Consider the following 26,790-nt stretch of genomic DNA (forward strand, 5'->3'; position numbering starts at 1 on the left):
GTGGTGACACAGACTAAAGACAAAACTCCATGAATTTCCCATAGACTCTTACTGTTGCTGGTCTCCTATAGTAATGTTTAGTTCCTCAGGAAATAGTGTTACTTTAGAGTCAATGTTTAGTTTCCCAAAAGTTGAAAGTTTCCCTTTCACCAATGCAGAGTCACTCTGCCAATGGCTGCAGGATAACAGGATTCTTTTACATTTTAATTTTTGACACATACAAGGATCCTTTCTCAAAGGGATCTGACTATTTTTTTATTAAAGGAGATCAGAATCTCTGAATTGACTCAAGTTCAGAGGGGAAATGGATGAAGGGTGGCGACTTTATTGACATGATTCAGGTCATGCCTCTCTTTGCCAATCCTAGAGTTTTCTTTTCATTTGTATACTAAAGTAAGACTTTATTAGGTCATCCATTTGAGTCCTAAGGACACCAGGGTCAACTAGTCAACACCGAAGAGCTCCACAGGACAATCCATTCTAATCACCGTTCCCGCCCTGCTACCCATAATGGTAGCCACACCCATCTAGACTGTATCAATTAAGTGCTGGCTCTTAGACCCTGCCTATCAGGGACCTCATCATCCCCACTGAGTTCAAGGAGCCCACATCAATGATGTCCTCTCTCACTTGTCATTTTCAGCCTGCAAACAGCCCTACATAACCTTTCAAGGGTGCTAGAATGCCTATCATTAATGTATTTCTCAAAGCTGTAGTGCAAGAAGGCTTCACAGGTATTTAGCTAAAGGGTTGACAAGCTGTCACACATAATAAATTCTCTCCAGCATGCCAATTTCTCCAAAGTGTTGACTTTGTCTAAGAAGTCTGTAAGTATATAGATCAAAGAGTCAAGAATGAATGTCTTAGGGATTTGAGATGAAAAGAAAAAGGCATTAACTTTTATGTTATCAATATCTTATTTGTTTTTTAATAGGACTTACCTAAAAGCAATAATTTTTAAGAAGAGATATGTATACAAGTATTATCACACGCACACATGCACATAAAAATGTCTTCAAGGTTATTTGTCATTCATACTCTGTACAATAGAGCTTTTGTAACACTGTCCATTCCTCTACCTGTTGAGGAAGACACAACACTTGCAGAAACACAGCTGCACACATACACACACACACACACACACACACACACACACACACACAACACACACACTTAAAAGAGAAGGTACAAATTAATTTTGACCATAACATTCAGGAAATACTATTTAAAAATATAAACAAAATATGCACCTAAAATTTAAATTTTCATCTAAAATTTTTTTTTCCAGCAAACGTTTTATTGATCATGTACTAAATATCAAGCATCGAGTTAGGTCCTCAATATGCTAAAGGTCTAGTAAAGAACAGATGTGTGTTATCAAAAGACATGTACACTAAAAATAAATAAGTGCTAAACATCCTCTGAGAGTTCATTAGAACAGAACAACCAAGTTTGCCTTGATACATTGGTAATAAAAAGCAAAAGAATCAGGAAAGTTTTATAAAAAAAAAGTGAAACAAAGAAACCAAAATAGAAGTCCTTCTGATCCATGGTGCTTGATGAAGTGAATGGCTAATATTTTTGCTATTTTCTATATATCCATATCTAATGGCAGAGAATTTAAAATTTTGAGCAGTAGGAACTTTTATTGATTAAATCATGCTTATATTTCATTTATTCACTCCTGCAACAAATTTTTATTAAATACCTATTATATGCAACACACTATGAATAAAACAAATTTTTGTTCTCAAGGACAGCCTTGTTTATCACGAGGAACTGTCAGGACAACAAAAGAATAACAATGCCATTACAAAAAAAAAAAAAAATGCCATTACAGATACTTGAAAAATAATTTCGAATGTAATTACAAAATTACTTTAAAAGGGAAAGAAGAGCTGTTCTAGGGATTCAAAGAAATTAATGGCTTGTCAAACATTTGTTTTATTTTCCTTAAGAAAAGAAATACATAGACTAATCTTAGAAAAACAAATTACTTCAAAAAACAAGAATTAAAGGGCATACTTGTAGTAGTACATTTAAACCAACTGGAATGATATAAAGTATAAATTTTCCTGTTCTGAAAAGTTTAAATCAAGTGAATGTTCTTTATTACCATGGTAACAGTAATGAATAACAATAGTTGCTATTTAAAATATTGCTTTCAAAGCAACATCAAAGGTACTCAAATTAATACTATTTTAGATAAATTAGGAAATCTAGTTGCAGAGCAAGAACATTTTCCTACTAAAGATATATAGATAAATCTTCTGTTGATAAAATTCAAATGGAATTGGACTGAAATTCTAGAGGAAAAAACAATCAGTGGCACGCCTTGGTTATATAAAACTACCTTCTCCACAAATATCGTGGTCAATGTTAAAGGAATATATAATAAAAAACAAGACAATAAAAGACAAGAATCTCATACTTGTCTTATACAAAAAACAAAATAAAATAAGCTCACACTTGCAACTCAGAAGATGACAACACGAGTACAATGTATATATTACCAGAGCTATTATAATAAACGAATAAAACTTCATAGGAGATGGAAACACAATGAAACATAAAGATCCTATACTTGGCTTATATCTTCCAAAATATTCCCTGTAAGATTCTCTCAACTATAGAAAAATTAATCTGTTATCATTCCTGCTTTATATGGGATTAAATTATCCATATTCTAGAACTTATTTCTCTGCAAAGAATTATATAGTTTTATATCAGCAATAAGCTGAGAAAAGAGAAAACAACTCTCTCAGTGCAAAATGTTGTAGGTAAGGAAACTGGCTGATGGGCCAAAGATTACAAGGCTAGCGAGAGGCAAAAAAAAACCCCTCATAGTCCAGTGTTCTTTCCGCTGCATCAGACTGCCTTATTCCTGGGAGAGAAAACGCTGTTCTCCCTTTTCTCTCCTCCTCCCTCCCTTATTCTCTTCTTGCCTAAGGATTACATAATAAGAGAAAAGCACAGCAGGGTCATATACAATCTGTATGCCTCTACAACTGGTACTTTTAACACTGCAAGGTTTAAAGGCAGGCAATGTAGCACTACACAAAGGAAAATTATTTAATGGACCTTTTTATTTTCCGAGGAAGCACAGTGATAGAAGTCCATTCCTTTAATACTCTTATTCGGGTTCCTACTTGTTAAACATACTATTGAAAAAAAAAACACAAAAACTCAAAAGCAGCTTTTGAAAGAATTGCAAACAGACTTCTTGGCCTCTAAACACACCAGTGAAGCAATGTCTATAACTGGCTTTCTTATAAAAATATAAATTATCTTCTATTGCCACTGAGGCTAAACTACAACAAAAATTGACAGGAGAAAAAGAAAAGAACAGAGGTTCAAGGGAAGTGAAAGCAAATAACAGAGGCATTTTGGGATAGACACATTCTTGCTACTAAGCTTTCCACAATCCACCTTTTAAGGAAAATATATTTTCATTTGCCACAGCAAATGCACTTTTTTAACAATGTAGGCATTCAACAGAAGAAACACCTAGAATTGATCAACGTTCAGCTTGATACTAATTCAGTTCCTCCTTTCTACATAAATTCAGAATACCCACTGAGTGAATAGATTTAAGAAGGAACAGGCAATTTTACCAAAAATCCAAAGAAACTGGGGGTTTTCCTCTCTGTTTTCATGAAGTTCTAACCTAAAACCTCGAGCAAACAAAATTAACAGCATGCAATATACCAGGTCTGACAATTAAATTCGTGAACTTTGTTGCAACAAACTAATATTTCATATTGATTTATGGAGCTTCCTTTAGCATACGATACTCTTTTCATATATTAAAGGGTCTGTTTATAGGCCATCTATTTTCCTTTGTTGACATATTCTTGTTATTTTTGCTCTAGTACCACAGTACCGCAGTATTTAAACTATTTGAACTTTACAGGAGGCAGTGTAGTAAATTAGCACACGCTTTAGCATAAAATGAGCATGAATTCAGTCTCAACTCATCTACCTATAGCTTCATGTTCCTGGCACATGATTTAGCCTTGTAAATTCTTAGCTTGTTTGTGAAGTTTACTTAACTTTATAACATGGTTTAATGTGGCCGGCCTTATCTTATTATTCAAGATTTTCTACATTTTCTTATTATTCAGTTTTTATTATTTTCTTCTGTGTTTTCAAATAAGCATTAATATTATTTTTGATTTTGAATTTTGATTGAAATTATGTTGTCTATCATTTATTTTGGGAAGAATTAACAGTTGTATAATATTCAGCCTTTATATCTAGAAACATAGGATGTCACTCTAGTCTAGTCTTTAAAAATATCTTTCATTTTCTTCATATTACTTGGTATTCAATACTCATTGAAGTTACACCAATTTTTATGTGACTTCTTTCTAATATGGAAAAATAATAAACACCAAATGAATGTCTTTGATAGGTAGGTACAAGAAATTCTTTGTTAGTGGTTTACATTGTACAGGCCAACTCCTCCCGCTAAATAAATAAACAAATCTGTAATAAATACAATTAAAAACCTCTTTTTTAGAAGATGATTTGGAAAATATTGCCTTCTGATTCATGTAAATTCATTTCCAGACCTCAAAAAAAAAAAGAAACAAAATAAAAATAAACTCCCATTTCCATTGGGTTTGGATCTTGGCCCTTGTTGTCTTTTCCATTATGCTCGCTGCCAACTTTGAAAGTCTGTATGGTTGAGTACTCTATCTCAACCAGGGAAGACACAATGTTCCAAACCACCACTGAACAGTCCAGCTTTCCAGCATCAACAGAAGATTTTCACTGTTACTGTGAAAGTGGAAAGGCAGAGGACTACATCACACATGAGAAGAAGAAACTGGGAGAAGAAAAGATGACAAATCATTTGACTGTTCCTGAAGGGCAGTCCCACATTTAAACCATATTTTCTTATTTGCTCCCATTGGAGCACAGCTTTGTGTGAGATATTGTCCCTGAAAACACTGAGATATGCAAAGTTTTCTCTGTGGGTCTTTTCTCCTTTTCCTTCCCTCGTTAATTATGTGGATAGCTGTACCCAGACATTTTACTAGTTTCTCAATATGATGCCAACAAAAATAAGATCACCTTCTATTTTTAAGTTCTTCCTCACTTTACAACAAACCATCTTAACTCTTCTTCACTAACTCCACTAGCTATTCTACTATTCAGTCTAGGTAGTTTCTTGGGGTTCCCTAGCAGTCCATGGCCATTGTATCATTGCCACCTCCAAATTTTCTCAAAATCTCATTTCATGGAAGAGCTTAGTTTCTCCATTCTAGTTATATCTGTTTATGAAAGCCCAGCCTCTTCTTTTGCTAAAGTTCAAAAATCAGAAGAGCAGTATAATTTTCACTAGGCACTATTTCCTAAGTCCCCTTACTCAATTGCCTTTATATCCACAGAAGACAAGTACTTTCCATTCGTATTAAGATCCATAACGTCTTATGTGTGTTCATTTGGATGACATTAAAGAACCCTATCTACTTCATTATAATCCATCAAGTCACAATGTTGCTTTAAAAATCACAATTTCTTTAGGAAATAGGAACTATATTCATTTTGCATCCTTTATAAAGGGCTTAGCAAGTGCATCAGATAAATGAGTACTTAAAATGTTCCTCATGATAATGATAATGACACAAAACACTTGCCTTTCTGCCTTCTTTGAAATTATTTAGTCCATGAACACTAGATTGACTTGGCAAAATACTATATACGCTCTTGGCCACCCAGTACATTACTGTCGTATCTTTGACATTGCTTAAGAAATTATGTTACCAAGAAAATTCCTCGCTATTCTTATTTCCCCAGATTATATAGTAAAATCAAGCAGAAAATAGTAGATTCTCTTAGGAACAGAACCATTCATAATAAAAACATAACACTCTGTACAAATAAACCACTTTACTATAATAAATCTTCCTCTAGGTGCAGAAATTGTATAATTTGCTTATTTTCTAGAATAAAAAGTAACACTTTTTTTATTGGATGAAAAACAAGAATTTTGTATTTTCCCCTATCTTTGGGGTTGTAAAATGACAGTAATAGACTAAAACTTGGTAAGTGGTGAATCCCAATCATTTACTAAGCAGTCTCTGTATTCTCGGTGGCATTATAAATGAGCTACCGTCTACTAAAAATGATAGCATGATTTCATGTTCATGAACTGGGAAACCAAGGGGAAAACAATTTTTCCTCTCTCCTGAGAACAGATGGGCATTTAAATTGTAATAAAAATGCCTCATTTCCCTGATGGAAAAATTTCCTTGATTTCAATGGCTATGAAATATGGAATTTAACCCCAGCTCATATTTACTGAATGATTTATTATATTATGATAGCAAATAAGTTACGTTAAAGTCCATCTAATTAATTAAGTGTCCTCAATGATTTTCCATATAGACTCACAAAATGTAAGGTTTATAGTGTCCATTATATAAACAGTATATACTTGAAGGCATACTATGTTAGTTCTCATTCTCATCCAGACTTCCCTAGATGAATACACAAGTAATTGCAGGTATATTTGCTAACTCATCTTCACTGCCAATCACAGGCCATACCTGTATCAATTCAATCGCTTCTCAGAGTTTTGGGGGAATTTAGGAACAGGATGAATTTAGAAATAGGCCCACTTACCATGTGCTCTTTTTGTACACTAACTCGCTCCACTCACTGGTTGCCAATTTACAGTCATTCAAAACAGTCTGTATCATCCCCAAACTTTTCCCTTGCATTTTCCCAATAAGATGGTTTTTATAAGGTTAGCAGTAATCTGCCTCCCAAAATTATTGTTCGGTCTTACTTCATTGGTCATCAAAGATCCCTCCACAAAACTTTTTTCTCCTCAGCGCCCTTGACACTATGACAAATCTTTAATTAATTTGGCATCTTTGCACTTAACCTGGTCTTTCTCCTTTCCAATCTGTAAAATATGAGCAGGGTGACCCATATAAAGTGCAAATTTGCTTTCAGTTCCTGTTTAAAACACTTCAGTTTTTCACCAACATCTTTATCAGAAAAGACCAAGCTTCTTAGCAATTCCTACAAGCTCTTCCATGACATGACCTCTGGATACCACCCGATTCTGGCCTTCCAGGAGCATGACATTTTCCTGGCATTCCATGACAGTTCACCATTCAAGTTCTTTTTCTCCCTGGAATCATCTCCCACTCTGTACAAGTCCAATTTATCTCTAATACTCAGTTTGGCCTAGAAAGACTCCCAGATCTCCTTCCAAGAAGCTGCAGCCGCCATTTTGGTGGGCATAGTATTACATTTATTTATGTATCTGACTACTGTCCCACTAGCTTGTTTTTACAAAGCAGAGGATATGCCACCCTTTATTCCTCCCTTTCTCCTTCCCTCCTTTCTCCCTCCCTCCCTTTCTCCCTCCATGCACCTGCCTCTCTCTCTCTCTCTCTCTCTCTCTCTCTCTCTCTCTCTCTCTTCTTTCTTTCCTTCCTTCCTTCCTTCCTTTCTTCTTTTCCCTTCCCTTAACAAACATTTACATTTACTAAGAACAACCATTTTAATAGGTCCTTGAGTCAATGGTGAGCAAAAAGAGATACAGGTCCCTGCCGTAATAATGCTTATAGTCTCCTGGAGGAAACTTGTTACACCAATGATCACATTTTGAATGTACAGTTACCAATGGAGATAAGTGTTCTTAAGGAAAGAAATAGAGTGATGGCAGCATATAAGAAACAACACCTAAAATTGAAGGGTCTAGGAGGCTTCTCAGAGGAAGTGACTGTTGAGCTGTGATGTAAAGATACTAGGTAAATGTGTTAGTGTGGGCAGGAGAGGTGGAGAGTATTGTAGATATATGGATCGGGATATGGATAGGGTGGGAGCAAACAAGTGACACAAAAGGAACCGAAAGGCCAGTATTGCTATTGTGCAGAAAAGAAACAAATTGAATCAAAACAAGAGGTAGGTCAGGGCCAGAGCAGAGAGAACTTTCTAAACCATCATAAGGATTTTTTGTCTTTATTCTAAAAGAAATGGTAAGTTATTAAAGTGTTTAAAGCAAGGGAAGTAATTTAATTTGATTCATGCTTTGAAGTTTCTATGGCTATAGTGCAGAGAATAGATGAAAGATGACAACTATAGTGAATTTAATCAGGAGTGGACCAATACTGCTGGTTAAATCCAACTCCCCACTTGCTCAATAGCTAATCAAAAGAAGTAGACCATGCCTGGAAAAAACTCACAATTATTCTAGCTTGTCTCACTTTAAAATTTGGACCACATATCTCAGTAGGCTTCTTGGCACAACTCAAAAGCGCCACCATGCTTCACTTACCAATTTACTATTTTAAACAATACATCTTCTTCCTTCTCCTCAAAATTCAACGTGCCTTCCCCCACCCTCAGTCTCAGTGATAACCTGACTATTTATTTCACTCAGAAAACAGAAGGAACCAGTACAGCAATCCCATTCCCCTCATTTCAAGTCCACCAACCATGCTCTGGAACCTGTAGCCATGCTCTGGAAACATCTTCTCCATCTTCCTTCCTGTTATAAAGCATGAACTACCCAGCTACCTTAACTAAGGTCAAGCCCTCCAATTGTACATCGGAATCCATTCCTTTGGGAATATATTAGGGGGTACTTGTGGACGTTGCTCCCATTATTATACCTCTATCTCTCCAGCAATATCAATTTTCCCTCTCTACTTCATTCTGTTATTCATATTGTTCTCAGAAATATATGAACATATTATAATAGCTCACAATAAGTATATATGCAGATATATAGACATATAAGTAAACACACACACACACACACATACACACACACATATTTATGTTATGTGTGCTCTTACCTTATATTTGCTTTTCCCTATATCTTCCCTTCTTCAGCAACTACCCTATTTCTTTATTTAATTTCACATCCAAACTCCTTAGACTATTTCCAGTGGTATTTTGGCAACTATTTAATAGTCAGGTCTTCAATTTTTTTTTTAATCCTTTCTTTATGGTATTTGTCAATTTCTGTTGAATTAAGTACTCACATTTGTGGATGACTTACAGCTATCAAACTTGACTTCACTGAACGTGCAGTTGGAAGAGAAGCACCCATGAGATCACAAGCACTGGCCCCAACATACCACTGGATTTGTCTGTAATTACCATCTCCACTTCTTTTACTATTATTTTCTCTCAAACTTACTTGGGTCAGGCTTTTGTTCCCATTAAAAACACAATCGCCAAGATCATTAATTCAGTCCTCATTTTACTCCACTTCTCAGAAGCATTTGTTTCAATTGATCAGTTCCTCTTTTTTGAAACACTGTCCTGTGGTGTCCAGGACTCAGACTTTCCTGGTTCCCCTCTTACCTAACTGGCCACTCTTTCTGAGTTACTTTTGCTAGACTCTATGTGTCAAAATGTCTCAGGGCTCAAAACACTAATTCGAAAAAAATATATGCATGCCTATGTTTATTGCAGCACTATTCACAAGAGCCAAGATACGGAAACAATTGAAATGGCCATCAACAGATGATTGAATAAAGAAACTGTGGTACATTTATACAATGGAGTACTGCTCAGCCATATAAAAAAGAATGAAATCTTACCATTTGCAGCAACATGGATGGACCTAGAGAATATTATGCTAAGTGAAATAAGTCAGATTGAGACAAATACCATATGATCTCACTTAAATGTGGAATCTAAAGAACAGAATAAATGAGCAAACAAAACAGAAATAGACTGAGATATAGAGAAAAAACTGATGGTTGCTAGGTAGGAGGGGTCTTGGGGAATGGGGAGAAGGTGAGGTGATTAGAAAATACAAATTGGTAGTCACAATATAGTCATGGGGATGTGAAATACAGTATGGGGGATATAATTAATAAAGCTGTAAAAGATCATGTAGGGTGCCAAATGGGCACTGGACTTATCAGGGGGATCACTTCATAGACTGTATAGATGCCTGACCAATGCGCTGTACACCTGAAGCTGAAGTAGAATAACACTGAATGTCAACTATAATTAAAAATACATATATATATATATATATGTATATATATGTATGTATGTATGTATGTATACACACACACACACACACACACACACACACACAGCATGCCAAAAACTGTATACACATTTTAAGAAAGGAAAAAAACTATTAAAATTATAATACTCAATATATATCAATAACAAAAGATGAATCCAAGTCACGTTTGACTTCTGCAATTACAAGAGGTGGTCACAGGGTCCGGACACTTCTGATTATGGCAAACTATTGCGTGAGCAATGTTGACCAAACTGTCCACTTGTATACATTTTTTTGGCACTGCCATGACATACAGTCATGGGATGTAAAGTACAGCACAGGGAATATAGTCAACTATATTATAACAGCTATATAGATGTCAGAGGTGTAGTAGATTGGAGGGGGGTTATCACTTTGTGAGGGGTGCAAATGTCTATTATGTTGCTTTTGTACACCTGAAAATATTTTTTTAAAAAAGTCTCAGGGCTAAGTCCTATGTTATATTTCTTCTCTATCTATATATATGTTTCTTAAAGTAGTTACTTTTGACAGGACAATGCCACCTACTGGGGCAGTTTTGAGAATTTGTGGAGGCAATTTGTTTCTCACAGTAATGATCAGAAGTTACTCAAGTTTAGACAGTAAGAATCAGAGATACCAGACATCCTAAAATGTTATAGAGAATACGACAAAGCCTTGTCTCATTTCCTGCATGCTTGCTAGATACTCATGTAAATGAAAAACTCATTTACAATGATTAAAAAATGCTAAATTCCTGCATTGTTTAAATATGCAGTGAAATTTCCAGTGTTGCAATCACCCTGTAAACTGAATATGGTACTCCATTGTATCTATAACCTAACCAAAATATGTTCACCATTTTGGAAAATGGCATCTTAAAGAAAACGGTGCTCATAGTATTTCAATTGTATTGGAAGCCTATATTTAGAACTGTCTTATTCATGATCATTCTGTATGTGGGTACAAGTCACCTATTCCATTATGATGTTTAGTGTAGTCGTGCTTGAAAATTTAAATATCGAATGTAAATCATTTACTATAAATCATTTTATTTTAATAGCTCTTTTATAATAAGGTTAGGACGATACATTGATTTTTTAAATAAAATATTTGTGTATATGATATCTGTAAATTGCATTTTAAGAATATAACGTGGGCATATAAAATGCTATAAAACAAGGAGTTGGATCTTACGTGGGTGAGAATTACTGTCCTAGAAGATCCTATCCAGCTACAAGGCTTTAAATCCATGAATATGCTAGTGATTCTCAAGTTTATGTCTCCAGCCCAGCCATCTCCCTGACCTCTGAACTCACATATTCAAATGACTATTCAACCTCACTTCTTGGAAGTCTAAGAGGCATCTCAACTTTAAAACGTACAAAACTGAACTTGGAATGTCGCCTCCCCCTCCCCCACCAATATACCAGTGTTTTTTATAAGCAGCAGCACTGTCTACTTACTGAAGCTAAAAAAAAAAATCTTGGAGTTATCTTTGATTCCTAATTTTTCTGATATCCCACCTCCAATGTGTCAACAAAACCTGTCAGATATACCTTCAAAATCCATCCACTTCTCATGACCCACTTCTCAATCACTATCATCCCATGTGTAACTAGCATTTTCTCTTGTCTACTCATCAACAAGAGCTTCTCTCTTAGCTCATCTCCTAATTTCTACTCTTGTCCATTCCCACTCTACATAGCCAGAGTTACCACTTTAAAACGTGAGACAGACTCTATCAAAATCCTCCTATGGTTTTCCATAACATTTATAATAAAATTGAAGTCTGTAAGTGCCTACCATATCTGGCCCATGAGGACTTCTCAGACTTTATTCCCTACATTTCCATTTAACTCAATTTTAGTAACACTGCATTTCTTACTAGTCTTTGAGTACACATACTTGACTACTTCAGGGTTTTTACACTTCCTCTTATCTTCCCCATTCTCTAAATTCAGTGCTCTGTTCAGAGAGGCTCTGCTAACCTCTTGTAATAGTCTAGATCCAGCCAAACCAGGAATGACTCCACATAACTTAAATGGAAGGAATTTAATACAGGGAACCAGTGACTCAGGTGAGGGAAGAACTGAGAAGCCAAATCAAAGTTAGTGAAGAAATCCAGAGAATAGCAGGAAGCACTACCTTCCATAGGGACAGGTAGGACATAGAGTATAGGTGAGACTTCCAGAATTCATAAACCAGAGCCACATGGCAGGAGATAGAACCACTACTGAAGCTTTTCTAAAATGATGTTACATCTCTCCCACCCACCCAACCAAAAAAAGTTTGACCTAGTTTTCCACAATGTTCGGATTTCTCACCTTTTATACCTTCTTCCGAAACTTAGTCTTTCCTTTAAAAAAATAATCTCAGCCTGCCAACCACCAGGTAGTACATATTAGAAGAAAACGAATAATCATTCACATGTACACTTCAAAACCAGGTCTTGTACATCAACCAGATTAAAATCCAAGTCCCCCCATAGTTTATAGCGCCCCATAGCCCACTCGTCTCTCTAACCTCATTTCCGGCTACCATCCCCCTCACTGTCTAAATTCCAGCCCCACTGGCCTCCCTGTTGTTCCTGGAATATCCAAAGTAATACTAAACACTGAAAACCAAAATTAAAAGAAAAAATTTAAGTAAAAAATTAAAAGTGAAAGTAAAAAGAAAAAAGTGTTAGGGACTTTGCATTTGTTTCCTTAATCTAAACATGCTTCTTCCTGAAATCCACCTGACTTATTCCCTCACCCACTTATAAGTCTGTTCCAAAAGTCTGTAACTGAACACCCTAACTAAAATAGCACTACTGACCTTCATGATTCTAACTCCTTTACCTTTATTTTTCTTCATAGTACTTATCACTGTCTAACACATTATATATTGATTTGTTTTGTGTGTGTTTGTTTCTTGGAGGTTTCTACTGACTAGAATACAGTTTCTATGAAAATGGGGACCTTTTCTGTTTTGGTCAATGCTGTATCTCCAGAAACGAGTAAAGAATCTAGCACGTAGAAGGTATTTAATAAACATCTATTAGCCAAAGTAGCAATGTTATCTTCCACAAATGAGTAACCAATATAATTTGCTAGTCATAGCAACAAAAACAGTATTTCTAGTCCCTCCTTTGTAGATGTTGTCATTGATAATACATATTTATTAGGGTTTAGACTAAAGTTTACACTGTGTGAACATGAATTATTGTAAAACCTATAATGGTTCACATATTCATATATGATTTGTGTTCTTCAGAGAAGTCAATATGCTCAAACTTAGTTTGGATCTCCTCTTTTGACATATCCTTAAAAACAAACTAAGTATCTAATAAGGAATATTTTTATGTTTTTACTTGTTTGCAGGAACCAAAAGCCACTCACAGATATAAATAGTAATAAGGTGGATGTCATAATTCTTCCAAAATATGTTGTCATCACAAAATAATGACATTTAGTGTGGTCAACATCTGACTTACAACTAGTTCCCCAAAATGGAAAAATAAACTTTAAATACATAAGCACATATTCTGTTTTAATCTTTCCATAATCAGCTAGACGAAGTATGAAAGATGCCTGGCTAATACAGTGATATAGAAGTAGAACAGAGAGAGAGAGTTATCACCTCTTTTTCAGTTCAGCCTTTAACTAAAGCTTCCCTAAGATGACTTATACTGTGAATATCAATGTATCATTTTGTCAGCTAGAAGTTAGAAAATGTAGGAGAAGGAGGAGAGGTGGGAGGGGGGCCATAGTGCCTAAAGAAAAAACTCATAACTAGCTTTGATTAACTGCCTCCAGCCACAGTATCTGTTTTTACAACAACAGATGATAAGAGGTGGTCTGGTCACGCCCTCCTGTGGAAGAGCGTGTACCATTTTTCTACCAAATAAATATGTAACTCCCTACCCTCGCCCAGCAAACTACAAGTCCTTGGGACAAGGGCCCTCTCTCTCTCTCTTTTTTCCTCTCTCTCTCTCCCTCTCCATCTTCCTCTCCCTCTCCCTCTCTTCCTCCCCCACTCCCCCACCTCAGCTAGGCCTGTTCTCTTCCCTGAGAATGTATCACTAAGAAACCATGCCCACATGTTAATCTGCTGACGAAATCGAGACTCCCATTAACAATTTGATCAAGGCAAATCCATATTATGTGGCCTTGTTTTCCTACTGTGAATCCTCTAAGTTAACCTTATCTTCTGTTTGTAGTAAGACTTGCCAATAGACAATATGGCAACTGATACCTAAGATTCAAGGGAAAGCTCTTACATGATACATACAATGAGCTCTTTGTTGCATCTAGTTATTTGTTTATCTTTGTTTATCTAGTTATTGTCAATCCACTAATTATTGCATGGAACAATGACTAAAATGTTTAAATTAATTACATTGGATACTAGGTATATAATGTTTTTGTAATACAACTCAAATCTTTCTAGAGTAAGCTGCTATTTAGACCACTAAAATAACCAATGGTGTAATATTTCACTGACATTATTCAATAGTAATGATATCTATGAAGACATTTTGGAGAGTTAGAATGATAATTAAGCCAATATACAATTTGTGACCATATATTTCAAATTGTAAAGCATGACTGATTCTAGAAAAACAACAAAATATTAATTCAATTCAAAGAGAAATCTACTTTGGTAATTCACTTCACCCCTCTCTACTAGCATCGTTTCACGGAAAAACTGAATTGTGTTTAAGAGGTTTAAAGAGTCTTCTAAACTTTCATGAGTCTTTCACATACTTAGGAGATGCAAGTAGAAACCTGGGCAAAATAAAAAGCTAGACAACAAATGTAAGAAACTGTAATGCCTCCTTGTCCTGTGCTACATAGCTGTTTCATCTGCGTTTTGGACACTCCACAGTTGGGTGTAGTTTATCAGTCTTCGAAAAATCATGAATGGGGGAGGGGGCAGTCTTAAACCTGTTCATTAGACTTGTCCAGGCAGAACATATTTCAGGGAAAAACAAGTCACTGTAAAATATCTCTAAGCCAGTTTGAAAAAGTAAACCTCTGATATTAAAGTTCTTAAGCACCTCTTTGATATTTCCTATACCTACTGCTCTTAATACAGAGTTTTAATTAATTTTTTTTCAAAACAAAAACTGGTGATCCTTGATCTCAGAAATAATATTCCCATTTTTCCTTCCATAATTGTAATTCTATTGTTTTAAAACAGCTAAACCGTTTTCTTGTTGTTGTTGTTGTTGTTGTTATTGTTGTTTTTAACTCAACTGCCAAATAGTGATAGAATTATTTACGGGTTCTCTGCATGAATGGCTAACACTTTTTCCCCCAAAATCAACAAACATTTGAAGTCAATAACCAATAAGGTCTATTGGTTGAAAAGCATCTGACTGGAACTTATCTGTGAATAGACTGATCTTGCTTCTCCCTCAATGGCATAGTACATAAAATAGGAGGATAAAATTAGAACTATTAGGTGTTCCTAATAGAGATTGAAATAAATTATAAGTTATTTTAACGAGTTATTGACAATAGAAAATAACTTGATGAAGAAGCTCCGTAACAACAGCTGGTAATAAACCATCATGAAGAAGTTTTTGCTTTCTCTGATGAATTAAATTATATCTTCATTGTGCTTGTTTCCCCTCAGATGTAGAATTCTGTCAATTAGCTTTCATTGCTGAAGTTAATTCTTACCATATTGCGATTCTTGCTAGAGAAGAGCTTTACTCATTCTTTACTTGTCAAATTGTGCAAAACAATTGTTATCATGTCAACTAGCTATCATGAGAACTACTATTTCCATACTACATCAGTGTTTTCCTAACAATGGACTACCATGTCTCTTTTGAATACTATCACATGAACAATATCTATTTAAGCCTGATTTTTCATGATTCCAATAGGTGATTACTGCTCAAAGATCATATGATTAATTTCATTGGTTTGTCCATGAGAGAGATCCTATGTTGCATTTTTTTTTTTCCATTTTCTTCACATCTCCAATTCCAAACTGGCTGCCTTTCCTATACACAAATAATTTTATACTATTATTTTTTAACTGTATGATATAGCTCTTTCAATGGTCCTTCTTCCTAAAATGTCTTTCCTGCTATATATATCTTGTCCTTTCCTGATTTTTTATAGGGATCAGCTCTTCCTTTCTAATGCTAACTTCTCAATCTGTGCTTACAGATCCAGTTCTTCTATTTCCCAGTTTCCATCCCCACTCCTGCACCGACTCCTCTTCTCTGTCTTCCTCTTCTCTGCTTTCCGGCACCAACAAGTCTTCCCTTGATTCTAATCAATCCAACTATCAAGTTATTAATACTATTTTCATTATGATGTTGCAAATCCTTCAAAGGTTCCCTAGCATCTTTACATTATTCTGTTATCTCATTGAGTCATTCAAGACCTTCACCAAACTGACCCTAAATGGCTTTTCCATACAACTCCCTAGAACAAACATCTTTGCTTCTGTTAGGCTGATTGACTCACCCTTCTTAAATATGGTTTAATCATTCCCTGATTTTTGACAATGCTGTGAATTTCACTTCAATGACCTACTTCTTTCCTCATTTGCCTTATTTTTAAGATTCAGCTCAAATTCTTCTCTGTGAAGCTTCTCTTACAGCCCTAGACTACATTGAGTCTATCTTTTACTAATTCCCTGTACTTTTCATAAACCAAATCCTAGCGTAGCATTCAATTAAAAATTACTTTTACTTACATTTGTATTCATGTTTATTCTTGCATCCTTTCCTCTGAGTAATCATCTAAGTAACCCATCAACAAGCTAACATTTACTGAACACTCACTTGTCAGTCACTCTGTCGGGTCAAGGAAATGTCAGAATGAATAATGTTTCTTTTATTTACTCAGAACTCTTAAGACATCCTCTCAGATAATAAAAAAGTATTTATTGAATAAATGAGTAAGATATTACCACCAATAGGCCTGCTATTAAAAATGACCAAACATGTTGTGGAGTTGATAATACCACACGAAAGGTCATGCAAGAACTGGAAGATTTTTGTGATATTAATCCCAAGTGTTGATTATTTTGAGAGCAAAACCTACCACTATTTTTAAAATCATGTTTTCTAAAAAACACATTTTAGTGTTCCCACTATTGCCAGTACCTCTGACAAGTAGGCAGAAACCTTTGATTTGCAAACACAGTGAACAATATATGATTCAAAATTACTAATATCCAAGATATTCCAATTCTTCAAATGCATTTTGTAAGAAGAAAACATAAATGTCAAAACTATACAAGGGAAGAAAGAAAACAAACAAGTTTAAGAACATATACAGATTTATATACATGCTGGTAATTCCACTACTTAAACACAATCAAATTATTGCAGGACCCATTATTTGCAAAGCATGAATCTTAAAACTCTATGTTCTACATACCTGTCCAGTCTCCTACTATTTTAAGGTGGACCCCAAATGTTGCTTTGGTTTCAGTAGGACACTAAAAAAATAAATACTAGAATCAATTCTGAATAATAATTGTGTATTACCAGCTATGCTTGAATTACAACTTCTATTCTTAGCAAATCCCCAAAATCAACAGAAAATAAGAAGTAATGGACTAAAAATGTGTATAGATATTCATTAATGGAAGAAGAAAAGTAATGTCAACCAGTCAATATGACAATATACATTTCTCTAAACACCCATAAGCATTTATACAAAACAATATAATATACACAGTGTAAAACTGCTAGTATATTACATCAAACTACAAATCTTGCTTAAATATTGTTTGAGTTAAGATATTTAAGAGGACACAGCTTTGAACCACATAGGTAAAAATAGAGACTAGTAATTTTAATGTCTTTTTCTCTCCAGATATATATCTCACATCCTAACAAATTCCAGGAAAAATAAAAATATAATTTAAATATTATTTACACTATTAAAATATTTCATTTATAATTACGACTCTAATATTTAATTATTTCATTTAAATTCTGGTCTTTTAATAACTCTGACATTAATCAGGTTTGTCATTAGTAAATCTCCAAATAAGATTGTATGATCTGTAAAAACCACCCGCCATTTTTACTTCATACTACTTAAGGCTGACCAGAGCCTCTATCCAGTAAAAGTAGTAGTTTGCAGAAAGCAAGAATCTCAACAGTATTCCAAGCTGCCAATCTGATTGTCCACATGTTGTTGATGTTTACCTCATTGTGTTAGGTTATGAAAAGAAGATCTAAGCCAAGAAGATATCAGAATAAGGAGCAAAAAGTTTTGTCTTTGTATGGCTGAGTGTGCACCTGGCTTGACTTAATCTCATAATGTATTCTGAAGGAAAACATGCATTTTTGCCAAGTATTCATATCTCTCTGTTCTATTCTTTCAGTGCAGACATTATAAAAGATAATTACATATGATGTTTAACATCCTCTCAGGTCTTATATGAGCCTATAAACCTTCCTCTTTAAGAGCTGGCCAAATGCATCAGTGTAGCTTTTAAGGCTGACCTGGTTGTAAATAGATAAAACACAATATTGTTTCTCTCATAATCTTGGGAATGATGACTTTCTAAGTTACTGATACTTCCTCAAACTAGCTAACAAATAAGAAGACAGATTTTTACATAGTCTTTGCCCAACCATATCACCACAAATTTGAAGGGGGACTGCACAGAATAAAACACAAATGGCTTCAGCATGTGTGGTTTGAAACAATGACTGAAGATCTTAGAATCACATTTTCGTGACTCTGTACAAATACTGTTCAGATTTGCTGTTTAAAGCACAGTGTAGTGATTCTTAAATGTTTTTTCACTATCTTTTTAAGAGTGCTTAGAAAACTTCTAAAAGGGAAGAAATAATAAGGTATAAATATCTATGGCTATCTTGTTTTACCTAGACCGCTACTAAAGAAATATGCTTATGATAATTTTTTAGTTAAAAAAGTTGCAAGATATGTGTAGTTAAGTTCACATTATTAAAATGAAAACAGATATTAGTGTTTTTTCTATATATAGAAATATGTTGAAAAGAATATATAATACTCTATTGACTTCTGATAAGTAAAACTGAAGACAGAGAAAATGAGAAATTCCATAACCATCTATTTTTTTAAATTTATTGTTAGCCTTTGTGATGTTCATAATTTTAAATATTTTAAAAGTTAAATTTAAAAGTAAACATTAAAACATTGCTGAGTCTTTCTTAAAAGTAAACATTAAAACTTAGCCTCACTTAAGTTTCTTAGATGAAGAAAATGGTTCATGTTTGGTTCATGTTAACCTTAATATTAAGTACAAGAATACACATCACCTTGTTTAAAGATAAAACAATATAGAGACAGAATTTGTGACAACAGATCTGGAGGAATATATACTTTTCTATCCTGGAGAAAAAAAATAACTTTGTCCTTCAAATCATTTGTCCATTATGGTTTGGGGTTTTTAATGTGCTCAAAAGACTAATAATACTTTTATAACAGTCTGACAAAAATATAAACAGATATTATGTAATCACCTTACATTTGGGAACTAAACGTAAAAATGATGTCACTGCACAAGGATTTATTCAACATGGAAAATAAATTTAAAAGCCACAATGTGTTTGTTTTCAAATTTATTAAACCACAGAAAATGATCACACAGAACATAATGTTTTTTAATCATTATTGTCAGATCTTTATTTTTAACATTTCCAAAGCTCTGGTTTCATATTTTCTACTTCTGCAAGACATTTCCACCTGAAATTCACTCTAAAGGTAATAGATCTAAAATACCTGTTATCATACTTCCCAAGTTAACTTCCCCTGCTCATTCGCCTAAGTCTGGACACAGACCTTCCACATCCTTATCAGAACAAAGGCTCAAATCTCAGAGTCATATCAGGTATTCCTCTTCCTGCCAGCATTCAATCAACTTTCAAGTCCTTTCAAATAATCTTAACAAAGAAAGTGTCTGATCACAGCAATATCCTATTGATTAACCTTTTGAGCCTCCATAAAGAAAACACCCACAATCTTTTTTTCCTATAGTCTATGGCCAATCGCATCTGTTCCAAACTCTCCAACTTTATGTTCCATGTCTTTCCTTGATTCACTCTAACCCAGTTAAGACAATATAGATCAACTAACACATTTTCCAGTCCTTTCATTTTCCCACTTACCAATTTACTCATTTAGAATGACTTAAATCCCATTTCTTATATTGAACCCTAGGAATTCTTTTAGGCCTCTCAAATGCCACCATTTTCATGAAGAAATCCTTATTTTCCCTGCCATGAAAATTCCTCACTTCCTTATATCCCAAAATTATTTGACTTTTATGCCCTATATTATTGTCTACCTCTTTAGTTTTGTGTAATTTATTCATACATTCAATAAATATGTATTGAGTATCCAAAACGTTCCACAGACTATACTAGGAGCTCATGTAATTTCACATATGAAGATTGTTCTAAAAGTAAGAGAGGAGATACCAGTAATGAGCCAAAAGCATAGAATCCATCACAATTAATGTAGCATTGTGGCTCTAAACATTTTGACAAAAATTATATTTTAATGTTTACTTGTTTATTTGATGGATAAAACAGTGCTTACTTGTATATTTGCATGATGAAAATATACTCAGTATTAAACAGAAAGATCCTGGAGGCGTATGTAAATGGATTTTTACTAACTTTGATAAAATGTATGAATTTGTCTCAACTCCCTCAAAAAATCAACATACCAAAACAATAGTTTAGAGAAATAAAAATACAAACCACAATAGCAAAGGTGACATGGGGAGCACTAACAACAATGGAGAGGTATCAACAAATGTTGAAAGGTGAAATGTGGATCACACAGTGGTTTGGAACTGACAGAAAAAAACAAACAAAGCTGAAATCCCACTACCTTTAAAAGGAGGACCACCTTGAGAAGCAAGTCTATCTTTCCCTCACAACATTGGGAAATCTTAGGTCTCAGAGATAACAGAAGGGAGCTGGGGCTGGTCTCATGATTTTTAAAAAAAGAAGGGGATATGGGATAATTTGACCCCTAGATTCACCTCACTCCAGTCTCAAACCAGGCAACTACTCTTCCTCAAACCCAAAGACAGGTAGAAGTGAGACAAAAATGGCTCTAGCTGCAGCAATAACTGGTACAGTGGAAATAGGGCTGACATGCTAATCATTGCCTCAGCTAACATTTTTAAAAAGCCCACTACGCACCATCTAAAACTTACCTATCCAAAACTGAGCTCTACAAACCTTATTAGAACTTGTTCTCCCCAGAGCCTTCCTTATCTCAAGTAATGCAGCTCCAGTTGCTCAGACCAAAATCTTTGACAATAAGCTTGACTCTTCTATTTCTTTCACATTTCATACCGATCTATAAAGAAATCCTGTTAACTCTAACTTTAAAATATGTTAAGAATCCGATACTCCTCACCAGCTCTACTGTCATCACCTAGGTCCAAGCCATCCTCATACCTCAACTGGATGACCATAACAGCCCCCTAACTGGTCTCCTTGCTTCTGCTCCCGCTTGCTCCCCTTCATCTAATCTTAACATAGCAGCCAGAATGACCTTGCTAAAAAAGTAAGCTGGATCGTGTCATTCCTCTATCCAGAACCTTCCAGTGGCTCCCTCATGACTTAAAGTCAAAGCCAAAGCCTTGGCAATGTTCTCTAAACCCCACATAATCTGACCCCTCAGGATTTCTCTGATACTATCTCCTACCATTCTTCGTTTTTCTTAGTGTATTCCAGCCACACTAACCTCTGACATCCTCTCTCTCTCTCTCTCTCACACACACACACACACACAAGTCAGCATATATCAAGTATAACTAAGAGTAAAAACTGCCTGGTTTTTTGAACAGAGAAATGACATGATCTGATTTTCATCTTACAATAATCATCCTGGTTAGTTCTTAAGATTACCTGAGAGGTGAGCAGGGGCAGACAGAGAGAGGCCAATTAAGGGGCTATTCAGATGGTAGTTGATTGGACCAGGGAGGGTGCTGTGGACATTGTGAACATATTTTGAAGGTAAAGCTAAGAAAATTTGTGGACAGATTATTGACTATATTTTCTTAAAAGGATAAAAGTCAAGATTAATGTCCAGGTTTTTAGCCTGAGCAACCTGGACAATGGAGTTGGCACTAACTGAAGTGGGGGAAGACTGTAAGTGGATTATGTCTGGGAGGTTGAAGGTTAAGATTTCAATTGTAAAACGTTAACTGAAGATGTTCTTTAGACCGCCAAGTGGAAGTTGCTGGGAGACCACTGGATACATGAGCCTGAATTTTGGAGTTGGTGGATGAGCTGGAAATGTAAATTCAGGAGATAATAGCCTAGAGACGCATCAATAAGATTGGATAAAATCACTAGAGAAATGAGTTTAGCTAGACAGGCTAAGGGATTCAAGGAACGGACACTGCACTATTGTGATATTTAGAGGTCATGGGGATGACAAGGAACAGAAAAAAGAGGGTGGAGGGGTAAAAGTAGCCAGAAAATTAGGTGGAAAAAAAAGGTAAGTGGATGTTCTAAAAGCAAAATGAAAAAAGCAAGTGACTAAAGCAAGTGATCAGCTGTGGCAAATGCTACCAAGAGGTCAAGGCCACTGAGGACTGGAAAGTGGCCATTGGACTTTGCAATAACATGGTCATTGTTGACCTTGGAAATGTTTTAGTAGAGTGCTATTGACAAGAGTTGGTGGATTTACGAGAGAAGGAGAGGAAAGGAACTAAAGAATTAAGAAATGGGGGAAAGGCTGGAAGGAGATGTGAGTCAAGAAAGGGCTTTTATCCATCATTTTCTCTTTGGTACCTAGGTGAAAGGAGGCATCCAAAAATAGAAATTGAATAAATCAAGTTTAATATCAAAATGCAGGTTTGGAAAAATAAATTAATTAATTAATTAATTAATTTAAAAAATGGAGGCTTGAGCTGAATAAAATGACCTATTTAAATTCATATTTATCATGCAGGCTCTCATTGGGCACTGAAGAAATAGTTTCCTTCCCCTGGAAAAAAAGCCAAACTGGAGCAATTAGATGATAGTTAATTTTCAGAGAATTCAGTTGTCCTGTTAATGCTTCATGGATATTTGAGAACTTCCGCGGCAATTTCCATCACTTTGTCTGGTCTGTGGTGAAGACACATCGTTGCCTTGCTAATGTGTCATCTAGCCCACCTGAGTTTGTAAGCTGAACAAGCAAAAGATTTGTGAAACCCTAGAGAAACATTATTTTAAAGAATTAGGTAAGAGCAAGACCCAAGATCTGAACAGCTAATGAAGACTTCCTGGTTATATTTAAACTCATGGAGTTCAATAAATAAAAACAAAACAAAAAAACTATTTCCAATTTTTAAGAGATCCATGGCCATTCTTGGCTGTGTTTTTCATTGAAAACTGGAAAGACTATTCCCAAGTGACTGGCTAAGAGATTAAAAACACAAAGAATAAAAATAATGGCAAGTGCAGGCATGCTATGTAAAAGCACAGACAACAACAAACTAACAGTTATACTTGCCTCTGACTCATGGAAAAATACGTGAAATCAGGTTATCCAAGCTTAAAAATAATGAATCACACAACTTAGAATACAGATGTCAGGAAAGAACATGTGTACTTCTGGATAAAAATAATAATGAAAGGATATAGAGATACTTATGTAAACTTTAATTTATAACTACCACAAAACAGCAGATTCTACATTATTCTTTGAGAATCCATGAAAAATATTAATGAGCATAATTAATATCTACCTTAGTTAAATACTAGGAGATGCTATATTTTGTAGTAAGCAGTAGATTTCATGCTTTCTTAAATTCAGGCTTTTAAAAATCATATCCGATGTATATACCTAAATTAGATGAGTGCATTTCTTAACAGAAATGTGTTTTTGTAGAAAATTCAAACTTTGGTAATTACAGAGCATAGCTGGAAAACACTTTTAGAGATCCACTACATAGCTGAAGAACAACATGGAAAATTCTACCAAGGTTTGAAGCCAATAAAGGTCCATCATTCATCCTAATGGCTAATAAACCACAAAAGGCAAATAAATCATCAGTCCCCCCAAATGTTTCTAAACCAGTCTGTGTCCAGAGCTTAGTCAGTTACCGCATGCTGCAGAATGAGTAAACAAAAAAAAAATAAAAATAAAAAAATTTCAGTTTAATCCTGTCTTGGTTCTACACTCATTATCTGAAACAACCATAACAAATAAAAATGCAAAATACAATAGCAAAGGGGACAGGGGGAGTAAATCACAAACAATGGAGAGATGTCAACAAATGTTGAAAGGTGAAATATGGGCAAGACGTTGGATAACAACTTCCCACATACTGAGAACTTACTATAGCTCAAGCACCATGCTACACAGTTGGTTATATCTTTTTAATTCATATTCAGAGTAACTCCATAGAGAAGCTACTATTATTATTCACATTTTATTTAAAAAGCAAACTAAAGGTAAGTATGTTAATTATCTCGTCCAATATCATCGTACTAATAAGTAGGGGAACAAGCCTCAAATCAAGACTGTCTAGGCTTCCCAAATCCATAGTCTAATACTACACAATTCCCTCTGCTTTCCATCAGTCTTGTCAGCAAACATGTGCCTGCTGGTTCTGCCCTGAGAGAATGCAGGTACAATAGCAGAAAACAATCACAACTTCTTGGGAAAGCTCACCAAATTATTGCCTCGTTCTTGTGTAGGAAACCCAATGTCAAGTATAAGAAATGCTGACGCATCCTAAGTAATTAAATCTCCAATCTTTGGGTTTCTAATTAAATCAGTACTCAAAACTTAGCTTTATCTTGACAGAATTTGTGAAAAATACTACAGTGCTTCTGTTCCTTATCTTTTGTACTTATTATTTTTTGTATTTTCAGTATTAAAAGCTTAATCTAATTTTTTTTAAATGAGATGAAATTCAAACTACTGAATTGGTGATCACTGAATATTTTACAGATTTGATTTTTCTTTATACTGGTACAATATATGAAAATAAGTATTAGACTTTTTCTAGCAGGGGAATTTATTTGACTTTTAACTTTCCACAATGCTTGAAGAACTTAGTAGTATGAACAATCCAAAACTTTTAATTGCATACTTCTCTTGAAAAAAACTTTTTTATAGTTTCATTAAAGCTCTCTCCTAAGTGGTCATTTGTTGTTATTTGACCAACAAAAAGTGTGTACAAAAGCAATAGAAGTTTTCGACATACAAATGCCCTAAACATCAATGAGTGGTGAGGTAGGGAGAGACAGATAGCTAACAACACCTTTCAGCCAGACAGATTGTGTTTGTTATCTTGCCTGTGTCACCAACTAGCTGTGTGACTGTGGGAACATTATTTAATCTCTTTGAGTCACATTTTCTGCATCATATAGAGTTAATAATACATGTCTCATAGGAATACACTAAGGATCAAATAATATAGTATTTTCAAAGTTTATAAGGAAATCTCTTAGGCATTTAATTAGTAGGGACTATTATCCTTGACAAAGATGAGGTGTGTACACACTTTTTAGTGGGACTCAGCGTACTGGAATTTTTTTGTTTTGTTTCTCTTTGTTTTATTTCAAAAGAACCTTTTAGGGAACTATCCAGTGAAAATGTTTCAGAAGCATGCATTTTACATGTAAGTGCCAAACAGAAATAATTGGACAAACGAAGGAAATGGCAGGAAAAGATAGTGTGAAGATTAATAAGCAGAAACCTCATTTAAATTGCAATTTTGAGGCCTGTAGGGGAAGCTTTCACTTATCGTTCATTGTCACCTCCCCCAAACAGGAAGAGATGGACTTTCAGTTTCCACCGGGAAAGTGTTTTTCTCCTCTACTACTCCAGCAGGAAGAAGGAGTATCTTTTCCTCACCTGGCAACCACTCAGCCAATGGAAGACTGTTACAAGTCATCCAGTGAAAAGCCACTACACTTTGAACTCCCAGTCTCCTCCAAGAGACTCTTAGTTTACAACTGCCCTTCTGAACTCCCCCTTTCCTTTATGAATCCCCCCCTTTCCTTTGTTCTCTAGACTTGTATGTGCTTCACCATTAGACCACATGTCCTGAATTGCAATTATTTGTTGTTACTGAATAAACCCATTTTTTGGAGAGATACCTGGCTGTCTATATATTTAAGGTTAACAACAGTAAATTAATACAACATAATGCAAAATTTAGCTTAGAAATGTTTGCTCTAACTCAAATTCATTTCCTGGCAGCAGTCTCTTTTCCCTCTTATGAAAATAGAAACTCCCTTTGGGGATAGAATGAGTGAATCAGCTAGTAATCCCCTAAAATCTGGGAAGGCTACAAACCATTCCCTAAGCCTATTCACAGTATGTGGTGCACAGATGGTCTGATGAAAAGAAAAATTGATGAATGTCTGCATCCAACTTCTTTGTCTCCATCCAATGCACTCCTGAACTTCAATCTTTCTTGATAAAATAGAATGCTATTAATTATTCCACTAGATGACAAACTACCTTTCCTTAATTATTAATTTTAATTTATTAATAAATAAATTTGCTATATACAGACAGTGCAAAATTTGGAGCAATGAAGCAAAAACATTTTTCTTTTTCCTTTCAAGAACTGCTATTGAATAAATAATTTCTGGTTTTTCTCTAATCATCTGACACTTACTTTCTGTTTCTTTTATCGATTAAACATAGATTTTTCTGGCCTAGCTGTCTTCACAAGTACATGTTCTCAAGGGAAAAACTCACATTGAAAATAAAAATCATAATTGCTAACATGTGTTTACATGTACCTGACACTTCCCATGTTCCAGGCTTTGTTCTACA

The 26,790-nt window shown here is 34.9% G+C and overlaps 1 protein-coding gene across 5 annotated transcripts in view; it reads right to left on the bottom strand.

The window, feature by feature from the left end:
- Positions 1–26,790, bottom strand: part of NOX4 (NADPH oxidase 4) — a 148,605-nt gene that overhangs the window by 53,799 nt on the left and 68,016 nt on the right. For all 5 annotated transcript variants that reach the window (XM_033121545.1, XM_033121542.1, XM_033121544.1 and 2 more), the window contains exon 12: positions 17,413–17,473. In XM_033121545.1, the coding sequence (XP_032977436.1) occupies positions 17,413–17,473 (61 nt within the window). The remainder of the gene's footprint in view (positions 1–17,412; positions 17,474–26,790) is intronic.

This window comes from Rhinolophus ferrumequinum, chromosome 11 (assembly GCF_004115265.2).
Source record: "Rhinolophus ferrumequinum isolate MPI-CBG mRhiFer1 chromosome 11, mRhiFer1_v1.p, whole genome shotgun sequence".
NCBI classification, from domain to species: domain Eukaryota; kingdom Metazoa; phylum Chordata; class Mammalia; order Chiroptera; family Rhinolophidae; genus Rhinolophus; species Rhinolophus ferrumequinum.